This window comes from Carassius gibelio, chromosome B7 (genome assembly GCF_023724105.1).
Source record: "Carassius gibelio isolate Cgi1373 ecotype wild population from Czech Republic chromosome B7, carGib1.2-hapl.c, whole genome shotgun sequence".
Lineage (NCBI taxonomy): Eukaryota > Metazoa > Chordata > Actinopteri > Cypriniformes > Cyprinidae > Carassius > Carassius gibelio.
In genome coordinates this window covers 25829807-25851290 of record NC_068402.1, presented here as the reverse complement: position 1 = coordinate 25851290, position 21484 = coordinate 25829807, and the positions used below count along the sequence as shown (strand labels likewise).

The window sequence follows — 21484 nt, the reverse complement described above, 5'->3', positions numbered from 1 at the left end:
AGCTCTAATTTGTAGGAATTCACTCTTTAAAACCACAAAGCTCTCACAAGCAGACTCTTATTAAGGGCCTATTAAATTGGGGCTATGAGAATAGAGTGCCGTGTTTAATAAGGCTTCCTCATCGTCGGCCAGCTTGACAAATGAGCGTGGGCTGGTGCGGCACTCTGCACGTGCTGCTGGGGTTTAATTGGCTGGTATGGGCAGCAGAGACCTGGCTACGACTGGGTATAATAGCTGAATTTCATAACTAATCCAGAGAAACAGATGGATGTGCTTCGCTTAATCATAACATCATGAAACAATGTGCACCAACGTCTAAGAACCATCTAATCAAAAAAACAAACTATATATTATATATATATATAAAAGTCCTCAGATATCAAAGGGAATGTTGACTGCCTGCCTGTGAGTGTAAATGAACATAATGAAGTGATAACATTTCAGGCAGAGAGAACGCCAAAAGTGACTAAATACTAACAGAAGACCAACATTTTGATTAATATTTGATGAATGAATTCGGCTCTTTCCAAAACTGTTTTCAAGTCAATACATTTCTTATTTTAAATCTTATTTTTTTCAATTTAAATATACGCTACTATTCATACGTTTTGGGGTCCTTACATTTTTCTATATGGAACGTTCAAATGTAGCTTTGTCATCACAGGATTAAATTACATTTAAAAAATATTATTACATAGAAAACATTTTAAATTGTAAAAATATGTCACAATATTAAAAATTTTATCTATTTTTGATTAAATATTTAATATATAATCATATAATCATAAATATTATAATATTATTGCATGTAACCAAATGAGCCTAAGCATCTTCAAAAAAAAAAAAAAAAAATTACCAAACCCAAATGGGAGTGTACATTAATTGAAATATATAAAATATCTAAACACATTATTTACTTGCACATTTAGTCCATTTATATATTTAAAAAAGGAATTCTTTGTTAAGTTAAAAAAGGTGCGCTAAGAGACAGGAAGTTACATGGTAAGGTACAGACTGCTGATTGGAGAGGAAGGCTGTCTCTGAGCTGAGTCATCCTCTCAGTCAGTCATGCTAATAAATGAGGATCTTTGCAGGCCGGTCTGTCATGGGCAACAGCTGTGTGAGGAACAGGGCAACAGCTGAAGCTAAGGAGTGGGACAGACACCGACACAGCTGTCACTACTATATCAATGAACACACACACAACTGCCCTCTCACTGCTACAACACACTGAGAAACTGACATTTGTAACATCTTGTATCTCGGTCTATCCCTCTGTGCTTCAAAATAGTTTTCGTTTAAAATGACTGTGCATCAGTCTTGTCAGGCGCAGATAAAATCTTCACAGTGGTCGGTTATCAGTCCACCGCTAACCAGGGCATAACTCCCCCGACACCATCTTCAATCTCAGCGGCTGCGGGACTGTGTGTTTACTCGTTTACGTGAAGGAGGACGGGGCTCGCTGTGTTTGGGCTAAACTGCGTCAGTGTTGTTTAGTAATGTTTAGTGTGTAATGGATCATGTTTACATGCTTATATACACACAATGAAATCTAAATGAAATGCTAAATGTGGATTGTGTTGAGGGTCTGTCTAAATGTGTGAAATAATAAGCTACAATGGCCCCTAAAAGTATATGTCCCTTTTGATGGACGATGTATATACTGACCAACAATTAAAAAACAAAGCGGACAGTATTGAAGAATGTGTTCTGTGTGAACGGCCCATCAGACTGACAAACTCCTATAAAATGTATTGCTGTGTAGACTGCATAAAATTAATATAATTATTTATATATTGAATAAAGTAATATTTTTTGAAGCTGTACACTACTGCTCAAAAGTTTGGAGGCAGTAAGGTTGCTTTCGAAAGCTTTTAAGTCTCTTATGTTCACCAAGGGTGCATTTAATTGATCATATTTACAGTTTTGTGTGTGTATTTGTGTGTGTGTGTATATATATATATAGTATTTATGTTTTAATGTGTATATATTTATATATAGAGATTTTATTTTGAACATTATACATGTATTTCTTAATTGTCACTCTTGATCAATTTTAATGCATTCTTGCTGACTTTAAGTATAATTATTTTATCATACTGACCCCAGATTTTCCAACAGTGCACATTTCATGATTTACTCATCTGCAGTATTATTTGTATTTGCATTATCTTAATTTGACACCTTTTCTAAGCAAATATTGAATTAAATGCAATTAAAAATGATTCAAATAAACATAAATGATTCACAGTCCCATTAAAATATGTCAATGCATTATATGCCTAATGGAAAACAAACTGCCACTTTTTTTAGCACAATTTCAGTTTAAAAAAAACTTACTGGTAGATTATTTTGTATTATGTTCATACCTACGTTGACTCTAACAGTACACCCTTGTGACTTCACATTAATACTAGAAAATGTCTTTGGGACTAATTAAAAAGATTTGCAAAACGTACTATTGGCACAGACATGCTTACATGCTTACAGATATTGTGTTATATGAGGGCGACTGTGTGACTGCGCGGTGAGGGTGTGTGTGGGGTCAGAGAGGCAGACTGGTGCTCTACCTGCCCTTCCTGCGGGGCCGCTGGCCGTCACCACTGTACCTGCTGAGCCAGCACCCGCCTGAGCCGTCAGAGGAGAGGGAGAGCCCACTGGAGTCGAGGGGTTCGAGGGGAAACTACTGCTGGTGTGGTCAGGAGAATAAATCTGCAAATGAGAATGAGAGAAAAAGAGAGATCAGTCTGTGAGGAAGCACGCTCAACCTTTAAAACCTGCAACCTGTTGTTTCCCTCTCCGGCTTTATGGCCGCGGTTAGCATCGCTCAGTCTGTGCTCAGCCAGAATTGTCTCATCAATTCTGCTGATTTTACAAGCAGAGCAGCAGTAAGAAAATGCTCACAGCATACATATGGGCTTTTAACAGCCTACGCCGCCTTTTACAATGTCTGCAGGAAAACGCACAACCCCTCCTGCACTCTCAATGCTGTGTGACACCTGCAGTCCAGCCAGCGTTCCCTGGCTCTCGGACACATCTGTGGTTCTGGGCTCACGCCACACACCCGCTGCATGCTGCACATCACAAGTGAAACCACATGAGCACAAAAGATCCGAAACCCTGCAAGAGAGCGGGAAAACGGCTAAACAAACAGTGGGGGTAATTATTCACTTTAGACATTGGCCATATGTCCAGAATCTTACAGCATGGTGACAGTACGCATGAAACGATAGCGATTTCAAATGTTTTACATATTACATAACCATTATTTGACTTTGCTTGTAACCAGGTTCATATCAAAAGATAACAGTATTCTGAAATGAATTCTGTCATAACATTCTGATATAATACTTTTCACGTTTCAGTTTTTAAACTTGACTGGATGAGCCGCATTCGAAGCCACTGCAAAATATAGTCACAAATTCTGTTTACATCATGTCCTTAACGTCTCTTCTAATGCATAACAGAGAGGAGATGGAATAGAGAAAAGCAGCTGGAAGATGCAGAGAAAGAGAGAGAGAAGACATGGTCATTAATCTCTCTTTTTGGAGCTCATTAGAGTGAATGAGTCTGGCCCGTGGCTGTGTGGAGGGGCGTCTCTGGCTCATCTTCAGTTATGGATGAGAGGTAATAAAGCCTCTCCCTGCCTGCCCAATAAACAGCGACCGAGACAGGCACAGCCCTGCCCACACCATAATAAACAAACAGATGCTATGAAGAAGAAAGGCCTCCAGCCTTTACCTCATAGTGCAGCTCCACCGGCAGGTTTTTCCACTTTACCGGTGTTGTTTGTGTGAGAAACAAATTCAGAAAATTCTCTCGTTGAAACTAGAAAAGGGATTCTTTTGGTTAAGCCAAATGTCAAATGCAAGTTAACATCCCTGCCATGCTCTGCTTTCTGCTAAAATGGGTTTTTGGTCCCATGATGGAAACCACTATGAAACATGCAGGTTTTGATCCCAATTATCTGGCAGGATTTGAGAAAAACAGCTCTAAAGTTGCGGGCCATCACTTGCAGGGGATCATGAAGTCCATTTGACTTAAAAACGCATCAAACTGCGGATACTATCGTTATTAATCTTCTTATTAAACCCTGAATGCCACACTTTTGTGTTTCAATCAACTCTGCAAATCCTGCCTGGGGCTTTAGTACATTCATCTCTCAGAGTAGACGGAGAGATAGAGGGGGCCGGTGATAGACAGAGAGATACAAAGAGAGAAATCCTCTGCCATATTAACAGATATTTACTGATATCAGAGGCTTTTCTTTCTTATTTAATGCAAATGTACTCATTACAAATTCAATTATGCTTGAATTTTATAACATCTAATTGCTTGGTTTGACTATCTTCCGCTTTAGAAAGACTTGAGCTGTGTGAAGTTCATGAAAAACAGCATTGGATCTGAAATATTTATTATACATTTTGTCAAAATGCCATGGTGTTTTTTTTTTTTTATATGGCAAAATACTAAAACTTTAGTTTTTTCCAGACTTAAATTATGCCGAATCCCAATTTTATAAATAGCCTCCAACAGTTCGTTTCAAGTATATTTTGTCTGGATGTTTCTTTATTGTTCGCTAGTAAAACACAGTATCTGCTCTATCGTGGCGGCCGTCCCCTTCGCCCTTGTGCTTCCGAACCTCTTATGGTCATGAGTCCTGACCTAATGAGTTGAAGCGAGCCATTCGGAGCGTCCTGGCCGACTTCTGCTGTATTTCCAGTGTAACACCACTCATTTTACAAACAACAAACGGATCTCCGCCCCCTCATCAGTCACGCTGCTCTCCGCCAGCGGGGGCCCAATGAGCACAAACCCTCCAAAAGGATCCTAAACAAAAGTGGCACAATGGGCGGCATGCAGAGCCGAGCCGCAGCAGTTAGGACGTTTCCCCCCACCCCAGCCTGACAGAGTCGGTTTCACCACAGCTTTATCATGCTAATAGAATTGAGTCTGCAAATACAAAAAGACTTAATTTGTGATTATCTTTCAGCCGCACTGTCTTGTGTTTGTTTGTGTGCCAGAGTGTGCTCTTGTGGTCCGGCAGGCCTCACCCACAGTATCTGATTACACTTTTTCTTCTCTTCTTTCTTTTCCTCAACCAAAGAGCAGCGATTAGGCATCTAATTTCTCAGAAAGGGAGGGCGCTAGGACCGTTGCGACATCAAAAGGTTAGAAAAAGCTTGTCCTTGTCCTCGGCCGGGAGGTGAGTCTACGGCTCCCGTCCGAAACAGTGCTGAATCAGTCCAGATGTGTTCCTACTTTACAAAAGGCTTGTTGTGACTTACTGTAGGATAAGCAAGTCTGCAGGATTTTTTGGGAGCTAAATAAGTCTTTAAGTTAAGCTCGGCAAGTTTTAGAGGTTATTGTAAGCTCCAGTTTCAGGGACACATTAGGAACTCGCACGAATGCCGGCACTCATTATCCAAACCAACATATAATCCACGGGCTTTTATGTACAGCTCCTTTTCTTGTATACTACGAGATTAAGAGCACAATTATCCGGGCTTACGTCCAGCAACATCCACAAACAGATCCCCTGACCTTATTCAATCTCTTAACCTTCTGCACTGCTACTAATACCCAGCCTAAGAGCACAAGTCCTGTCCTTTAAAGAATTAACTGCGCCATTATGTCGGGTAATCTCGCCCCGCGTCTACAACACGAAGATCCTGAAAGCAAGTTGGACAACATGGGGCATGTTTACGATGTATAGCACTCAGTAGTTACAAATTATAACAATGTCTTTTATCCATAGCCACAGTCTGCAAAAGATGGAGGGATGTATAAAGATGGAAGTCAATCCCTGTTCTGTGAAATGGTTCATGCATCGATTACGAGGTCTGGCTGAATGGGGAAGGATCTCACCGAAGCCAGGGCTTTTCCCAGCGCGTCTCCAGTCTGAGAGCTTCCAGCGGCGTTTCCTCGGTTGGCAGCAGCTACACAAAGACCACACAGAGATACGGCATTCACATCGGAAAAGAGCTGACAGAGATATTAATGTCATGTATTTTTTATGGGCCAGTAGCAGCTGGTGCTAGATGTGTCGAACTACAAAAAGTTGTTCCGCTATAAAAAAAAAAAGTATGTGATATTTGCGTGAAGAAAAATACTAATTAATGTTGTTATATAACAAATATACAGTATATATATATATCCCCAAGGCTGCATCTTTTTGATCAAGAATACAGTAATAACAGTAATACGGTGAAATATTACTACAATAAAAAAAAAAACTTTTTATTTATTTTATTTATTTATTATTATTTATTTCTGTGATGGCAGAGCAGAATTTTTAAGTCTTTACTGTCACTTTTGATCAATTTAATTCAACCTTGCTTATTAAAAGTATTATTTTATTGAATAAAAAGGTAAGTGGGGGGGGGGCTTTCTGACCCCAAACCTGTAGTGTATAGAGTATGCCAGATTAACTCTCTATAATAACTCTATGAAGACGCACACATTATGTGCGGGCCTAAGCATGACTAAAAAAAATCAAAGACAACACTACAAATATGGTGTGTGCAGACAACGTACCCATAACACCCTCCGCGGTGTTGACCGGTGGGGTGTGAGATGCGGTGACGAAGGGTGAGGTGCTGGCGCTGCCGCGGTGGAAGCTGGACATGGGTGGCAGGCTAGCGTTGATGTCTGTGGGCGACACTGAATGTGGCGGGTAGTTCTGTGACAGAGACAAAAGGAGGAGGAGCTTTCTTTAGTTTTATAAATGGTTATACTTCAAGGTCTGTATTTGATCTGATTCTCACCAGGCGGTCGTGTGAGTGCAGGTTGCTGTAGTTTCCAGACTGTGGCATGTGAGATGAAGATCCTCCCAGCATCCCCCCATAGCCGGGCTGGCTGATCCCACTGGACGAGTTCCAGGGGTCAGAGGAATTGTGGGTCCCATCTGATTAAGTGACAAGGAAGTCAATTTGAACATTAAAAACATGGGAAATATCTTACTTCGTATACGCTGGCAAAGAAGGTTTAAATTTGTGAGCGAGACTAAGATGACTTTATTTGTGATCAATAATGCTGATAAACAAGGTAAAACACAGAATAGTTTGATATGTGAGGTGAAGCCTGACCCCAACACTCCTTATTCTGTCAAATAGACCAGCCTCTCTTTAAGTCTGCTTTTACACTTGAGTCAGAGTCAAGCTCTGAGCGCAGCTGAGATAACATTCAGCCAGCCGCAGTTCACTTGCTTCCGCCTCAACTTTTAAAGGAGAAATTCCTCACAGCCTCAAACACACGGCTTGAAATGGCCAGATAATTTTTTTATCAGTCCAGATTGGCAAAGTTGGAATACACATGGTCGGTTTACTATCTACGTCTGTGAAGTCGGTAGCATGATAGGCAGTGAGTGAAACGTAAAGAGAAGGCTTCCAAATTGAGTAAAAAAAAAAAAAAAAGGTTCAAAGTGTGAGCTAGAAAGAACATACCAGAAACCGTATATTTTCAGGGTCTGAAAATGTTTATATAACTAAAGCTGATTGGAAGAAGATTCAGCTTTAGAATTAAAAAAAATCTACAATCACTAGGATGCGTCCTTGAAAATATTCAACTTTATTACATATTTTAATAGCGGTTCATTTAGTGTTTGGCCTGAATACTCTATGCAAGTACATGAATGCAAATGCATCTAGCTATGTGTCATGAAATATGGCAGACCACAATGCAATGCTACATTGTGCATATCATCTAGTAGTTTTCTCTTTCCAGACCGCTGCGTCTGAACAAACAAACTTCCCTGCTATTTAATATGAGAAAAACAGTTTGTGAGTGTAGCATGTCTGAATTCATGATGTATGCATGAAACAATAAGCGCAAAAGTATTCGGATGACCCACTTTTTCTGCCAAAATTCTGAAATGGACACTTTATTTTCCCATGAAGCCACGGGAGTTGTGAATGGCAGCGAAGTGATGCAACTGACACCATCGGTAATATGACGAAGTCAGTCTGGCAGATGTCGTACACCCAGATTTCATTCATACTATATATAGAATGTCCTTTTTAATGATCGCAAAGCTTGTTCCTCGTCAAATTTAGTACCTACTCTGATTCAGTATGCGATTTCGAGCGGATTGAAGTTCAAATCAATATACACCTCAGTGATAACACAACTAGTTCAACAACAAACATATCTTAAGATATATCAATGAACCCCATTAGTACTGGGTTTATAATCAAAGTATATATTATGCACTTGCATATTTGTATAAATTAATGTTTCTGACATTAAAAACAAAAAAGGCTAACTTTACTAAGTCAAAACTAAAATAACAGCAACTGGCAAATAAAATGATGATGACTGACCGAAGAAAGTGTTTGCAAACATACTGCTGGGGGGTTTGGGGGACGGGTAAGACGGAGAGTCTCTGTTGAAGTCATCTGAGCTGGGAGATGGTGCATACACCTGCAAAAAGAAAAACAGAATGAGACATTACGACTAAGAACAACTGCTCACAGACAGGTTTGAGGGAATGTCGGCTGCTGTTTTTGTAATTTCTATAAAATCCAGCGACCATCGTAAAGACGGTGTCATTAAGCATATCCTCATACCCCCGGTCCAAATCACACATACCATGAAAGCTGACTGCATAATAGAACACAAACAATGCAATGCAACGCATATGGCTAATTCACAAACTCTTTGATGTAACAGATGGCTAATTTAGAAGTCTTATAAAAAAAGGGAGGATTATCTGCAGCGTAATGTGCGCTTCAGCGCTTAATTGTAATATAATTACGACGACATTCATGCCCGCCAAACAAAAGCATCAAAACAAATGGACTAATATGTTAGGGTGCATGTGTGTTTGTGTTTATGCAAGAGTATTTTAGGAGCTGTGGGGTTGGATTGGGTCGGGCCAGCGGAGCAGTGGTTACAGCTGCAGAAGTGCCCATTCCAGTAGAGGAGGATCAAAGGCATGAGGCTACAGCCCAGTAATGTGGCTCTCTCAGTTCATCTGCTCCAGATGGGACAAAACCTCTCGGAGCGAGAGAGAAAACACTAGCATGTATGGCACGAAAGAGAATGCTAGGTAAACATGTTAAAGAAAGTCTCGCACATTATTTGTCGATATGCATGGCAGACTCGCGCGACCCTCACTTTTAGGTGTCTGTGTCACCTGCCGTTTAAATTCCACCCAGTGAGAACCTGACCGTCCCATCATGTCCGTAAGAACCAATCACTGTAACGCAGAGCAGATGTCTAGCCCAATGTGTTTCAAGTTACTTTTAAGTTAAACACAACCGCTCCCTCTGCTCAACATCACAGAAACTTTTATTCTTTATATCAAATCAAACCGCATGATTAAATGTTAACGCTCTCTGAGAAACACTAGACGTTTGATACAATGCAAACCATCAGGTGTGTAAAAGGCCATTGAAATTTAAACAGAATTAACACCTGCCCTGAAATTAACTGTTATAATTCTTTACTAAATTACATTGTTTAAACATTATCTTTAATTTGTCTAAATATGTCTTAAATTTGTCAATTAGTTACACCAAATCAAATCAGTGCGACTTATTTTTTGTTAATGTTCAGTATCTGACATTTAATAAAAGAATAACTGTGCCAAGGCATCAATACAATTCTTTACTAAACTACATAAAATCTGAAATGTATTTGATTTATTTTTAATAACTCAATAATTTATTATTAACTATAAATTCATAGTTAATCACACTGTAGAGAAATACTTAGCAAAACAGAATTGTAAAATAAAATACATTTCATAAAAAAAAAGATCACAAATACGAAATTAATATCCAATGCACTGTCAAGTATTGTAGTAATTAAATTCAAATATTAATTGCTTTTAATTTCCATGGTAGGATCCCCCTGTCATTAATATTTCAGATGTACGCCGATCACCCACGCAAACACACGGCTGCAGCATGTCATGACACACTCAGCATTACGATCAACATCTAAAGCTTTCAGTCCGCTAAGCCAGCTGTGTGCGGCCGGGCACCTTGCTGAGGCGGCAGTACGTGCCCATGTGATTGGCAGTGAGTGTGTTCATAAGCTGCGGCGGGCTCCCGTGGGTGTGCAGGCGCACACATGTGACCCCGGCGCTGGAAGTCCCCTGGTGATCTCAGGTTAGGGCGGCGTGGGAGAGGGGTCTTTGTCTCCGCCTCATGGCTCAATGGGCAGCATATGGCAGCGGATAATGCTAATTGTCCGATTTACCCCGAGCTAACCAGTCGACCCGTTAATAAACCTTCCTAAACACCGGCGCCCCGCTCCACCACCAGGATGGAGAATAAAAGAAAGTGTGAGAGAAAGAGCAAAGGAAACGCTTCCTTGGACCAGGACTTTAATTAAGAAGCTGTCACTTGTACACAAGCTTCTGATCTAAAAGTGAAAAAGTGAGAAAGAAAACACCTACGTTTAAATTTTTTCCCCTCATTGTTTTTTTTTTTTAATTATTAAATGTGGAAATAAACTACGCAAAATAAATGGTGTTTATTTAGAGCGCCAAAATGTTTTAACCAACACAATTCGAAGACTTTTCCAATCATTTGTAATAAGAATTTTAATGTCTAGAGATTGCAATCGCAAAGAGAAATGTATATATATATATATATATATATATATATAAATATTTGAATATCTTTTAAATTACTTTTATTGTTTTTTTGTTTTTTTTTAAGAATTAATTTCCACTAATTTTTTCAGGCCTAGAGATTTTCTCATAACCCCAGCAACCCTGTATATGGTTTCCAAAAAGACTAAATTCGTCTCGAGCTGTTATTAAAATATAGCTGGTCACGAGGCAAAAAGCAATATAAATAGCATCTTTTATTTTTCAGTTCCTGTGTGAGTAAATGGAGATGAAGTCTCACGCTGATGAGTGAAATGAGTTTTTCTCTTCTTTTTTTTTTTCTCGCCTGTCACACCTTCGTTTGATCTGAAAACGACATCCATCACAACAATACAGGGAAAAACCACTAAACTGTCAACATATGGATAAGCCCAATGACAACAGTGAAAGAGGCTGGGAATAAAGAGAGAGAGAAATGATTATGGAGGGAGGAAAAAAGGCCGAACAACAGACAAACCCACAAGGACGGGCTGCGAGTGACAAGAAAATATCCTGCCTCTGCATGTCACTTGTTTGGAGTCGGATCGCGGCCCGAGGGCCTTCCTTTTCAACTCCCATCTAACACACTTATCAAGGCGAAAAGGCACGCTACACGCACACAATGAGCCCCTATTGAACACAGCAGCTCTGTCCTGAAGGGACACGTTTTGACTTTTAATGCCAAGTCTGTCTACAAAGAGCAGACGGTAAAAGTTTGAAAGTTAAAAGCATTTTGTTTCTTACAGATACAGGTGGAAGCCTTTCGAGAGCAGAAAAACAACACACACTTTGCTTTGAGCAACTACAGACGAGCACCGCTGACTCATTATGCAAAGTTTCTACCAGAACAAAACCTTCAAAAAGGCTCAGTATGTATCTGAGAAAAAGAAAAAAAGAGCATCAAGCACAGCACCGTTTCCAGCGAACACCACATTAGCCCTGCAAATCTTAAAGGAAAAGCTACCACCTTATACAAACACTCACAAAGACGTGAATTAAAGTGAGAACAGCAGAGAGGAAATAAAATAGCTCACACGTCATAAACTAACCCAATCAAAGCCGGGGAGGCCGCTTGCCCTCCAGGGCCCGGCCATAAAACTATTGGTACCAGCCTGACATTCAAACAAATCAATGTGACTTTCATCTTTGTTGATGCTCAGAGCATCTGACATTTAATAAATAAATAAGATCCGTGCGCCAAGATATAAATAAAGCAACACAAGGAAGGGTTTATTGGGCATTTACTCGCTGCTTTGGATCATAAAGCTCAACTCTGACCCGAGTGAGCCACATGCTCCTCATTTTCTCTTTCCTCCCAGCCGGCATTACAAGGCTGGAAATACTTAATATAAAAAGATCAAAGTGAGCTTTGTGGTGCAGGAACAAAGAGATCTGTCATAATGGCCTACGAGGAAAGCTAAGTCTGGACTCTGTCAGATGACCTCAAAAGAAGTGAAAACACAAGCTGGGGTCTCATGTTCTGTCCCTAGAAATGACCGAGCATTTTAGAAATGATCGAGCATTTTAGATAGTTGTGCAAACATGACTGCTGCCGCCCTTGTTAAAAGCAGCAGTAATAATGTGAATAACACAGACATTTAATAAGCAGGCTCTTATTAAATGGGTTACGGATCATTCTTGAATTCATCAAACAGATGGAGAAATCTCCAGAGCCCTGCACAAACACAGAGAGAAAGACATCGGGGAAATCTCCTGGAAACTTTTCCCTCTCTGCTGAAGTTGAGCGTTCAGTGCTTTGCATTGTCTGGGGAGTCGAGTCTCACTTGAAGGAAGTAGGTGGAACATTCTGTCCCCCCCCCGACACACATGTTTACTTGGCCATCTAATTTAGGACAGAGCATAGATATTTTTATACAGCTAATTATACCTAAATCAGTGTGTGTGTGTGTGTGTGTGTGTGTGTGTGTGTGGGTGTAAACCAAAGCAATTAAAAGTAAATATTAAAGTAACTTATTAAATAAATACCATTCCCATTTACAGTTAATCATTATTTTTTCTAATTTTATGAATCACTGATGTCAAGTTTTATCAGATTTTGCTATGTTTCCGGAAACCCCTCAAGCAAAGCCGAGTAAACTCAAACACCCACTCGTGAGGCGCAAGTGCAGGTTCGAGTCGCCCCCTCCTCTTTCTCGTAAGCATGTACCACCAATCCAATCATCAAGCACCTGACTAACTTTCAGCACACATGCACACGAGCGTTCACACGGACAGCCACACGCAGCCAGGCAAACAGGCATCATGAGAGGCACACAGAAATCAAAGGGCCTGTGGTGGAGAGGTTTAGGAGTCCCATCAGGATTCCTGTAGAGAGAAGAATGCCTGGCTGATTAAAAACAGATGGAGAAACAGCGATGCTGCAGCTCTGAGCTCAATCTGCAAACAGGAAAGTCAAACCTCAACAGACAGACTCTTCCTTAATCATTCCCAGACTCCCACTTGTTAGTATTGTGAACCCGTCTCAGCAAAGCGGCCGCTCAGAGCTCACAGTGAGCCACAAGCACCGCCAGCATCAGTCACACACAACTCCCAACACACAGAAAAACCTGACGTTTTCATCCAAAAAAACTGTGACAGGCTTGCAGAAGTGTCACTTTCCCTCCAAAGAGCAGTTATATTTCAGATTCACATTTCGTGTGACTTAAAAAGGCTTTAAAGTATCTACAGCAGTTAAGAACTTACACTTTGTAAACTGTAAATGAAAGTAAATGTTGACCCAGCTCAGACTGAGGTAATGGAAACACAGTCAGCAGTCACACACACACACACACGAGCAAAGCCGAGAGCAACGAGACCCTCAACTCACTTTCTACACACAGAACAGACACGGCTCACCACTCCATTAAACCCGACAGCCCACTGCGCGCATGAAAAACATGTTTACTTATACACATTTCCCTCTAGGGAGAGAAGGCACTCACCGATTTTCCGTTGTAGTAATACATGCTGCCCATTCCTGGCACGGGGTAGGCGCAATACATGATAAAAGCCTCAGTGATACTGGGAGAGACGTGGAGCCTGATACAGATGATCTCTTTTCAACAGCCTGCTCCCTACACATACATCCACCCGCTGCACAAGGGACTAATTCCTTCAGTGCTGGCCCCTTACACATGGATCTACTCACACACAACTTATGCAAAGCAGGACCGTACCAACTCAGCCGGCAGCAAGGGGGGGAGGAGGCTTATGGGAGGAGGAGGGGGAGGCGAACGGACCAATACCCAGAGCTAGACTCCCCTAAAGCCCCATAAGTGCTGAAGCAAAGAGAGGAGGGGGGAGATAGAGGATAAAGAGCGAGGGAGGGGTGGAAAACAAATGAGTAAGTGGATTGACTTGTACTTTAAAAAAAGAGACAGAAAGGAAATTAGAATGGTGGATTTTTTTGTGCGCAAAAAGGGTCTGAATGAAACGCTCAAAAGACTGCTATGTTTATTTACCTGTTGATTCTTCAAGTTTATTTGTATAGCACATCTCACGAGGCAAATCGTTGCAAAGCAGGTTTATAGAAAATGAAAGATTCTACATTATATTTACTATAGCTCTTCTCAGGTGTTCAGTCATCTCAGGTCTTTGTGAGGGCTGGACCCAGACTGAAGCTGGATCTAAACTAAGAAGCTAATTCTTAGTTACCACCTTAGGATGCCAACCCGAAAACAAATGAAAATGTGCATTTGATCAGATGTAACTGATGCACAGGGTTATGAGACTCGTTATGTGAAAGCTTGGCGAAAGATGTCTTTATTCTAGACTCAAACAGAGAGAGTGTATCTGAACCGCGAACGTTATCAGGATTCAGGAAGGCTGTTCTTGTCTGTTCTTTCACAGGCAAACAGAAAATGAAATGAAACATCCACTGACATAGTTAAGAAGGGCATGCAAACGCAAAAACACAAACACACACTGGTCTAAATCCGCAGCTGATTAATCTTTTTAGTGATTATTGTTTTTCTTTTATTGAGGGGTTGGATTGAGGGAATGGAGAGGATTTCCTCACTGCGTCAATAATCTTGTAAATGAAAAAAAGTTAGAGGTACAGTAATACATTACATATACTTAATCGTAATATATTTTCCTCCTACTACTTCAAATAAATTTTCATAATATTATATATAATGAAGTATTATTAAATAATATAATGAAAGCATTTTTAATACAATAAATACAGTATAAGTGTTTAAAGGAGCCTTCTTTCAAGACAAACAAATGAATAAAAACTTACTTAATAATATATTCTTTAATAAAGACATCATAATAATCAGTGGTGATACAAAAAGAGAATAATTTCTAACACTGCTAATATTGCGATTAGACTATGCTTTTCTCATGCCATGCACTTGTTCGCCCTTAACCAAGTCTTGCTCTGAATGTTTTGACCTGCGGCTGTTGTTTTAATAGTGCCCACAGAGGCGTGACAGTAAACACAGAGAGCTGTTGAACACATCCAACAGCTGCAGAGGGGCCGAGCCTGACGTCAAGCACCGAGAGCAATGACGCTCCACTTCCTCACACGTCCCCTTCTCTCGCTCTCATTGTACCCACTGCTCCCCTTCCTGGGCCTCTTGCCCATAGACCGTAGGGGAGGTAGGGTACCAACCCAAATAACAGGCGCACTGGAGGTGGGAGAAAAGAATGAGGGGAAAGAAGGGAAAATGAAGGGAAATGTTAGGGTGGAAGAGAGGCAAAAGAAAAACGCTGGACACAGTCATTGAGAATGAATGGACAGGGGTGCAAAAATAGACGGGGAGGCCGAGGTTGTTCACGTGCTGTGAACACGCTGACCTGAAGCACCATCGGTCTCTTTAAAGCCCACTCTAGGCCGCTCCACTCCGGGCCCTTTCATGTCTGTCACTGCAGGCTTCCCAGTCCAAACACCGTCCCATTCTCAACATTATTGTTATGGAAAGATGAAAGCCTTCCCAGAAAACGATACTTTATTATGCTTTCCCCTCTAATTCTATTATTATTTATTCTCTTTTCTTCTCCGGGTGAGACTCTTTCAAATGTGTCCAAGGTGGTTGAGATCGACAGGCTGGTACCACTTTAAACCTGGAGCCGTTTCAAGTCGATTCTTTAGGAGAGAGACGGCCGTGATGGAGGAACTCTTGAAGGCCCCATAAAACAAATCCAGATAAAGAATGCACTGCTGGGAGGAAGAGAACACAGAAAAAATAATGAAAGAGACAAATGAAAAGGGACAGAACTGAAATCAGAAATCACGGACATAAGTCCGGAGCATTCGCAACTCGTGTTTGCTTTGTTCTCGCAAGATTTCCACACAGCTGCCGCATATAACTTCATTTTGAGCACCACCGTGAAAATAACCAATCACTGGTGAGATTCACTGGACATAAACTTAGTTACACCAGACACTGTTGGTTACATTTAGTTACTATAGATACAACATGATAAAGCCACTTTTTGCCTGCTCGAAGCACAAGGAGACAATTTTCCAGCTCTTATTTCAGATGCGCTGTTCTGGATAGCTCCACCCACACTGTCTTGTTTTCCAGAATATAAAAAACGATATATATGCAAAAAAGATTGTCAGACTTATTTTTAGATATATTTTTTTAAACAATAATTAAACTTAACTTAAAAGATCTATATACTATTGTAATAACATAATAATAAAATGTACTTTTCAGCAGCCATTCCTAAAGTCTTCAGTGCTACATGATCCTTTAGAAATAATCCGAGCTGACTTTATGCTTATTATAATCAAAAATCTTTCATTTTTATAGATATTTTGGTGGAGATCATGATATTTTTTCAGGACTGATGAATGGAAAGTCCAGCAGAAAATAATTTATTTGAAACAGATATCTTTAGTAACATTATAAATGTTTTTATGGTCATTTTTGACCAACTTAATGCATTTTTGATTAATAAAAGTGTTAATTTCTTTCAAATTACAATGTTTGAATGGAAGTGCATTTTATTTTATACATTTTAAATTTCAAGTATCTATATTTTTCAATTCATTAACGTGCATATATTTTTTAAAGGTACACACACACACACACACACACACACACACACACACACACACACACACACACACACACACACACACACACACACACAAACAAAACAGTATATAGGCATATATATTACTTAATACAAAAGCGCTAATGCAAAACACTGAAACAGGCTTCTGCTTTGTGTAACTTTGTGCTGTATTTTGCTTTTAGTCAAGGCACCAAAACTTAATGCTGGAAACTTAATACAGTCGAGACGCACCTGTTAAGACATTGTTAAGCCAACCCAGTTCTTCATCACACCACAGACACAGGAGGTCTGGGATTCACCTGTACTGATTGTGTGGATTACGGCGTTAAATGTAATAGGTGCTGCAGACAGTCTGTCCCACTAATCAATCTGAAAACTAGACACACTTCCACATCAACATCCCCACACACATCCCACGTCTGTAAATTAGAAACATGCAGAACGCTCATCTCAGCCCATACAAGCTAATTTAACATCTTTGTGTTTCTATAAGGCCATTCATCACAACACATTAGGAGGAAAATCTCTCTCCACGGGTCTCGTGGGCTTATGAGCATTCGGTTATGTGCTTGTAATGATTAATGTTTCCCTGCCTGAGGACAGCGCCTAGACAAAACACAAAAAAGACGACACGAACATTATATTAGAATAACACCGGTATTTAGAGAGCATCTCCTCCAGACATGATAAATCCACCGGGGCCCTTTCATCAGGGTCCAGGAGAAGAGCTTCAGGTTTTGAAGCCTTCGTACATGTCTGGGCCAAAACACGAGTCGAGCAACAAGTCTTCATCCAATTACTGCGTACCTGACATCAAGCAACACAAAAGCAGCTTCACCCACTTCCCTGACTTGCACCTACGCAGTGACACCTTCTCTATACGTGACATCTGCTGTCTGCTGACCTACAACCTGCGCGTCTGGGGCTCACGTGCAGGCTGCGCTCCAGCCAGGTGAACCATGCCAGTGTGGCTTAGATTAGCTCTACTTTACACACATCACATCTTAAGATAATCAGCTCTTGACTGTTGACTGAGCACGCTCTTAAAGTGACCACAGCTGTGAGGATAAAAATAAAACAGATTCCCGTAAATCTGCGAGTCTGAATGTGGGTCTAAATTAGCAGATATTTCTATGAGGTTTTCTTGTAGTCTAACTGACAGATGAAAGGCGTGGGTCTCTGCTCTTTTGTAGGCTTCAGGATTTAGGGCTCTGAAGTCGGAGGTAAATATCAGCAGCCTAAACAGATAAAGAGGCTCGTTCCCTCGTCCTAAACTGATAAAGAGGTGGACATGTCTCTGTTCAGCATCAGACTCAAACCAGGAACATCTATCGAATCACTTATCTGATGAGCTCATATCCTTTCAGACACACACACACACACAAACACACGTTTACCTACCTATTTAAACGAGGACATGGCATAGACTTTATTGTTTTTGTGTAATCAAGTTATTTTAAATGATTGCAAACTAGTTTTGTTAAAAGTTGTTACTAAAGATAATAGATGATGATAGCAAAATATCAAAGGACATGTATTTGTGAGGTATTAAGGTCACAGAGCTGATGTAACAAATAATAATAACTTCCTAATTATTAATACCTGGGTTATTGTTTGTTAAATACTTGCTACATGACACTGTTTAATTTGTTAATATTTCCTTTTTAAAATAAAATAAATGTATGTATTAGTTTTAGCTGCGGTACTGAAATTGCATTAAACCGTTGTGAAACTTTTTCATATACAATCCTCTGTACGGGTTCGGATTTTTTTTAGTTTTAATATCAATTTTCTATAGTACAACTAAACACTGACCCACACACACACACACACACACACACACACACACACACACACTGACCCAGTGCAATGCCCCCTGGTGGCAGGATTATGACCTGATGGCTTAGAGGACAAACCCCAGACAGACACATGGGTTATAAGGACATAATGAGCCTAAATATCAGATAAGTTTGGGAGGAAGTGGAATGTCTGAAGATCAAGAGAGCTATTAAAAGCTACAGGTTACAGGATGCCGTCTGAACACGTGGGTCATGTAAGGATACCAGATCACATGACTCTAAGCTCAGAGGTATCAAACCAAATGCGGCTTTTATTTTATACCACTAGCTGCAGAATATGCTTTTTAGAGCAGAGATGTGAGGCCATAAAAACTCAGCGCTGAGGAAATACAAAAGAGAACAGAGATTTTCTCCAGAACAAAGAGCAGTGGCCACATGAAAGACCTACATCAAACTGTACTCTTATTCTTAACAGAGCTTTAGTGGGGCCTTTTATCCCAAGGTATGTCCAACTACACAGGATCTTCGCTGCCAGGTTGTGACCTTGCATTAGAGACAGGGGGTTCAAAGAGAGTGGGCAAAAAAAAGGAGGGAGGAAACAACCCAGAACAAATGCACACAAAAAGCCCAATATGGCGTTGGTGACCTGCATCAGCTTGCATGGCCTGTAGATGGCTGTCTAGTCAAAAATGCAGGATGTATCTTCTGAATGGTGGAGCTCCAGTCAAGCTGACATCTCCGAGCTTAGGGCGCTAGTCTCGTGTCCTTGTCACCACAGTGGATCATAACCTTCTTCTCACTTCTCTCCTAGTGCTCGTTTCTTTGCTAAGTGCAACTTCTGCCTGAGCGAGGGTGCCTGAGAGATCTATCAAGAGCAAATGACAATCTTTTTTGTCATTCACAGCCAGTGTTCTCACATGCAAAAGGGCCCGAAGGAATGCGAGCGCTCCCTGCTGCTTTCTCTCCCTGCCTCTTTTCCTTTCTCTCTCTCTCTCTCTCTCTCTCCGATCATCTCTTCTGGGCTGAACATCGGCGCCCCGGTACAGGCACTGTCACATCAAACAGTCGTGCCCATGACAAGGGTGTTTAAAAAAAGCCTGGCTATTTACACATATAGGCTGCAGCTCCAGGCTCACCACCAAGTATAAATCTCCCACTAGATGCAGTTACTTGCCCAAAGTCATGGGGCCGTTCATCCGCCTCTGATTCTTTTCTCCCTCTGTGGCTTTCAGGAGGGCCAGGGTCCTTCAGCACAGGTGCCTACACAGCTGCCTGACAGCATGGCTGCCGCTGCACCAGACGCATGCAAACTGCAGAGCACACGCCTGCCACGCTCATAGCAACGAGCAAAGCACCCGACCTACATCTGCTTGCAGACATTCATAAAAACACTAGGCATCATATGCTAAAACTGAAGAAATGTCTTGGGCTGAAAGTGGGATACATTTAGTGCGATAATCCAATGATTCAAATAAATGAATATATACACTTCACATTTTACAGTGAAATGCAGCCCTGTGTTCATTTACAAGTGAGCAGCTCAAAATGATAATGCTTTGCGGTTTCTCAGAGTGGCTTGATTTGCAGTAAATACAGCAACACACCAGGGATTTTCCACTAAAGGGGTTAATCTCATCAACGTCAGTGAGCAAAATAAGTCTGCAGCTAGGTGCGCTCGACTGGAAGCAATGCGGTGCAAATTTATCATTGTTTGATATCTTTGAGAGGAGAGCGATTCGAAAGTGTACGGATCAGTCTGCTCTCTGTAGCTCTCATGGTAATGTAATACACCGATCAGTCTGCGTCACCGGTTACACTCAGAGACGTGGCTCACACCTGTGGATTTAGTGTGAATGCGTCCAAGCCCCCTTATGTAAGGCTACATTTACACTGGTGCGTTTTAGTTTTAAAATGAAAACGATCCTCGTCATACTGGCGTTTCCACTGCATTTCAATCCGGCTTTCCACTGCCTCAAGTAACACATGACAGACCAAAAGTCATTCATTTCCAACGGAGGGTAGCGCGGGAGTTGCGTGTTGCTCCGATCATATGCAGATGTCCGTTCATACAACACGACCAAAAGCACGTGTTATGTGACCATTCATGCACACTTTAGCATCATGCTACATAAGACAATAAATAAGATTTATATTCCGCTTTTACTCAAAACTCACTTTAAACCACCATCGAGTGTTTGTAATATCTTCCGATTGCCGTCTAATGTGTGTTTGGACCATGTATTGTTACTGAAATTAAATGTTATTACCTTTGAGTCAGAACAGCACTCATAGAATAGAGAACACAGGCAGACAGCACTGGAAGCTGCTAATGTTCATCAATAAATCAGTGGAAAATGAATAGAAATTATGATTCTGTCTGAGCTATGTGTTTTAAAACAAATGTGTAAACTGAAGACTATTTGAGCTGTATTAAAACTATTTGCACTATTTTGCAAAGTATCATTCAGGAAGTCATTGTATCGGTATCAGTATCGAAAATTTTAGAATGATACCCAGCCCTACTTGTAACGTGAATTTGGGAACTCGTCCGCCATCAATTCCAATACACTGGTAATAAGAAGCACTAATAAATCAGTAGTCCACTAATTTTGTTTAATATTTATATTGAATAATAATCGCAACTATTACTATTATAATCGTATTGATACATAATCACAATATGATTTTTATTTTTTAAATCTCAATCTCTATTTCTTAAGCAGGAAAATCACAATTAGATTTTTTTCCCCCATAAAGCCTTCCGCTTTACTTATGTCTAATCTTCAAATGTTTAGTGACTGAAAAACAAACATCCGCTATCTTTCTCTAAACCTTTTCCTGCAGTTCAAGGGTTAATATGGTTCCCTCATCTTCTCAACACAGCGAGTACACAAATCAAACACGGTTATAAATATTTGTACATCCCCAGTCTGCTGCCATGTCTAATTTAGGGCTTTATATCGCAAAGCATGCCCTCGCTGCTCCAAAAAGAAGAGGATGTTATTCCATAAATATTTACATCTATACCTAAACTACGCCGATCCATCAGCCG

At 40.6% G+C, this 21484-nt stretch overlaps 1 protein-coding gene across 7 annotated transcripts in view; it reads right to left on the bottom strand.

Annotated features, from left to right (window-relative positions):
- tcf12 (transcription factor 12) overlaps nucleotides 1–21484 on the bottom strand; it is a 106186-nt gene that overhangs the window by 11617 nt on the left and 73085 nt on the right. For 3 of the 7 annotated variants that reach the window (XM_052560893.1, XM_052560890.1, XM_052560891.1), the window contains 5 exons: nucleotides 8322–8421; nucleotides 6768–6907; nucleotides 6538–6682; nucleotides 5869–5939; nucleotides 2571–2712 (listed from right to left, as the gene is read on the bottom strand). In XM_052560893.1, the coding sequence (XP_052416853.1) occupies nucleotides 2571–2712; nucleotides 5869–5939; nucleotides 6538–6682; nucleotides 6768–6907; nucleotides 8322–8421 (598 nt within the window). Of the gene's footprint in view, nucleotides 1–2570; nucleotides 2713–5868; nucleotides 5940–6537; nucleotides 6683–6767; nucleotides 6908–8321; nucleotides 8422–13542; nucleotides 13748–21484 lie in introns of those variants that run through there. The other 4 variants (XM_052560892.1, XM_052560894.1, XM_052560895.1 and 1 more) reach the window with 3 other exon arrangements.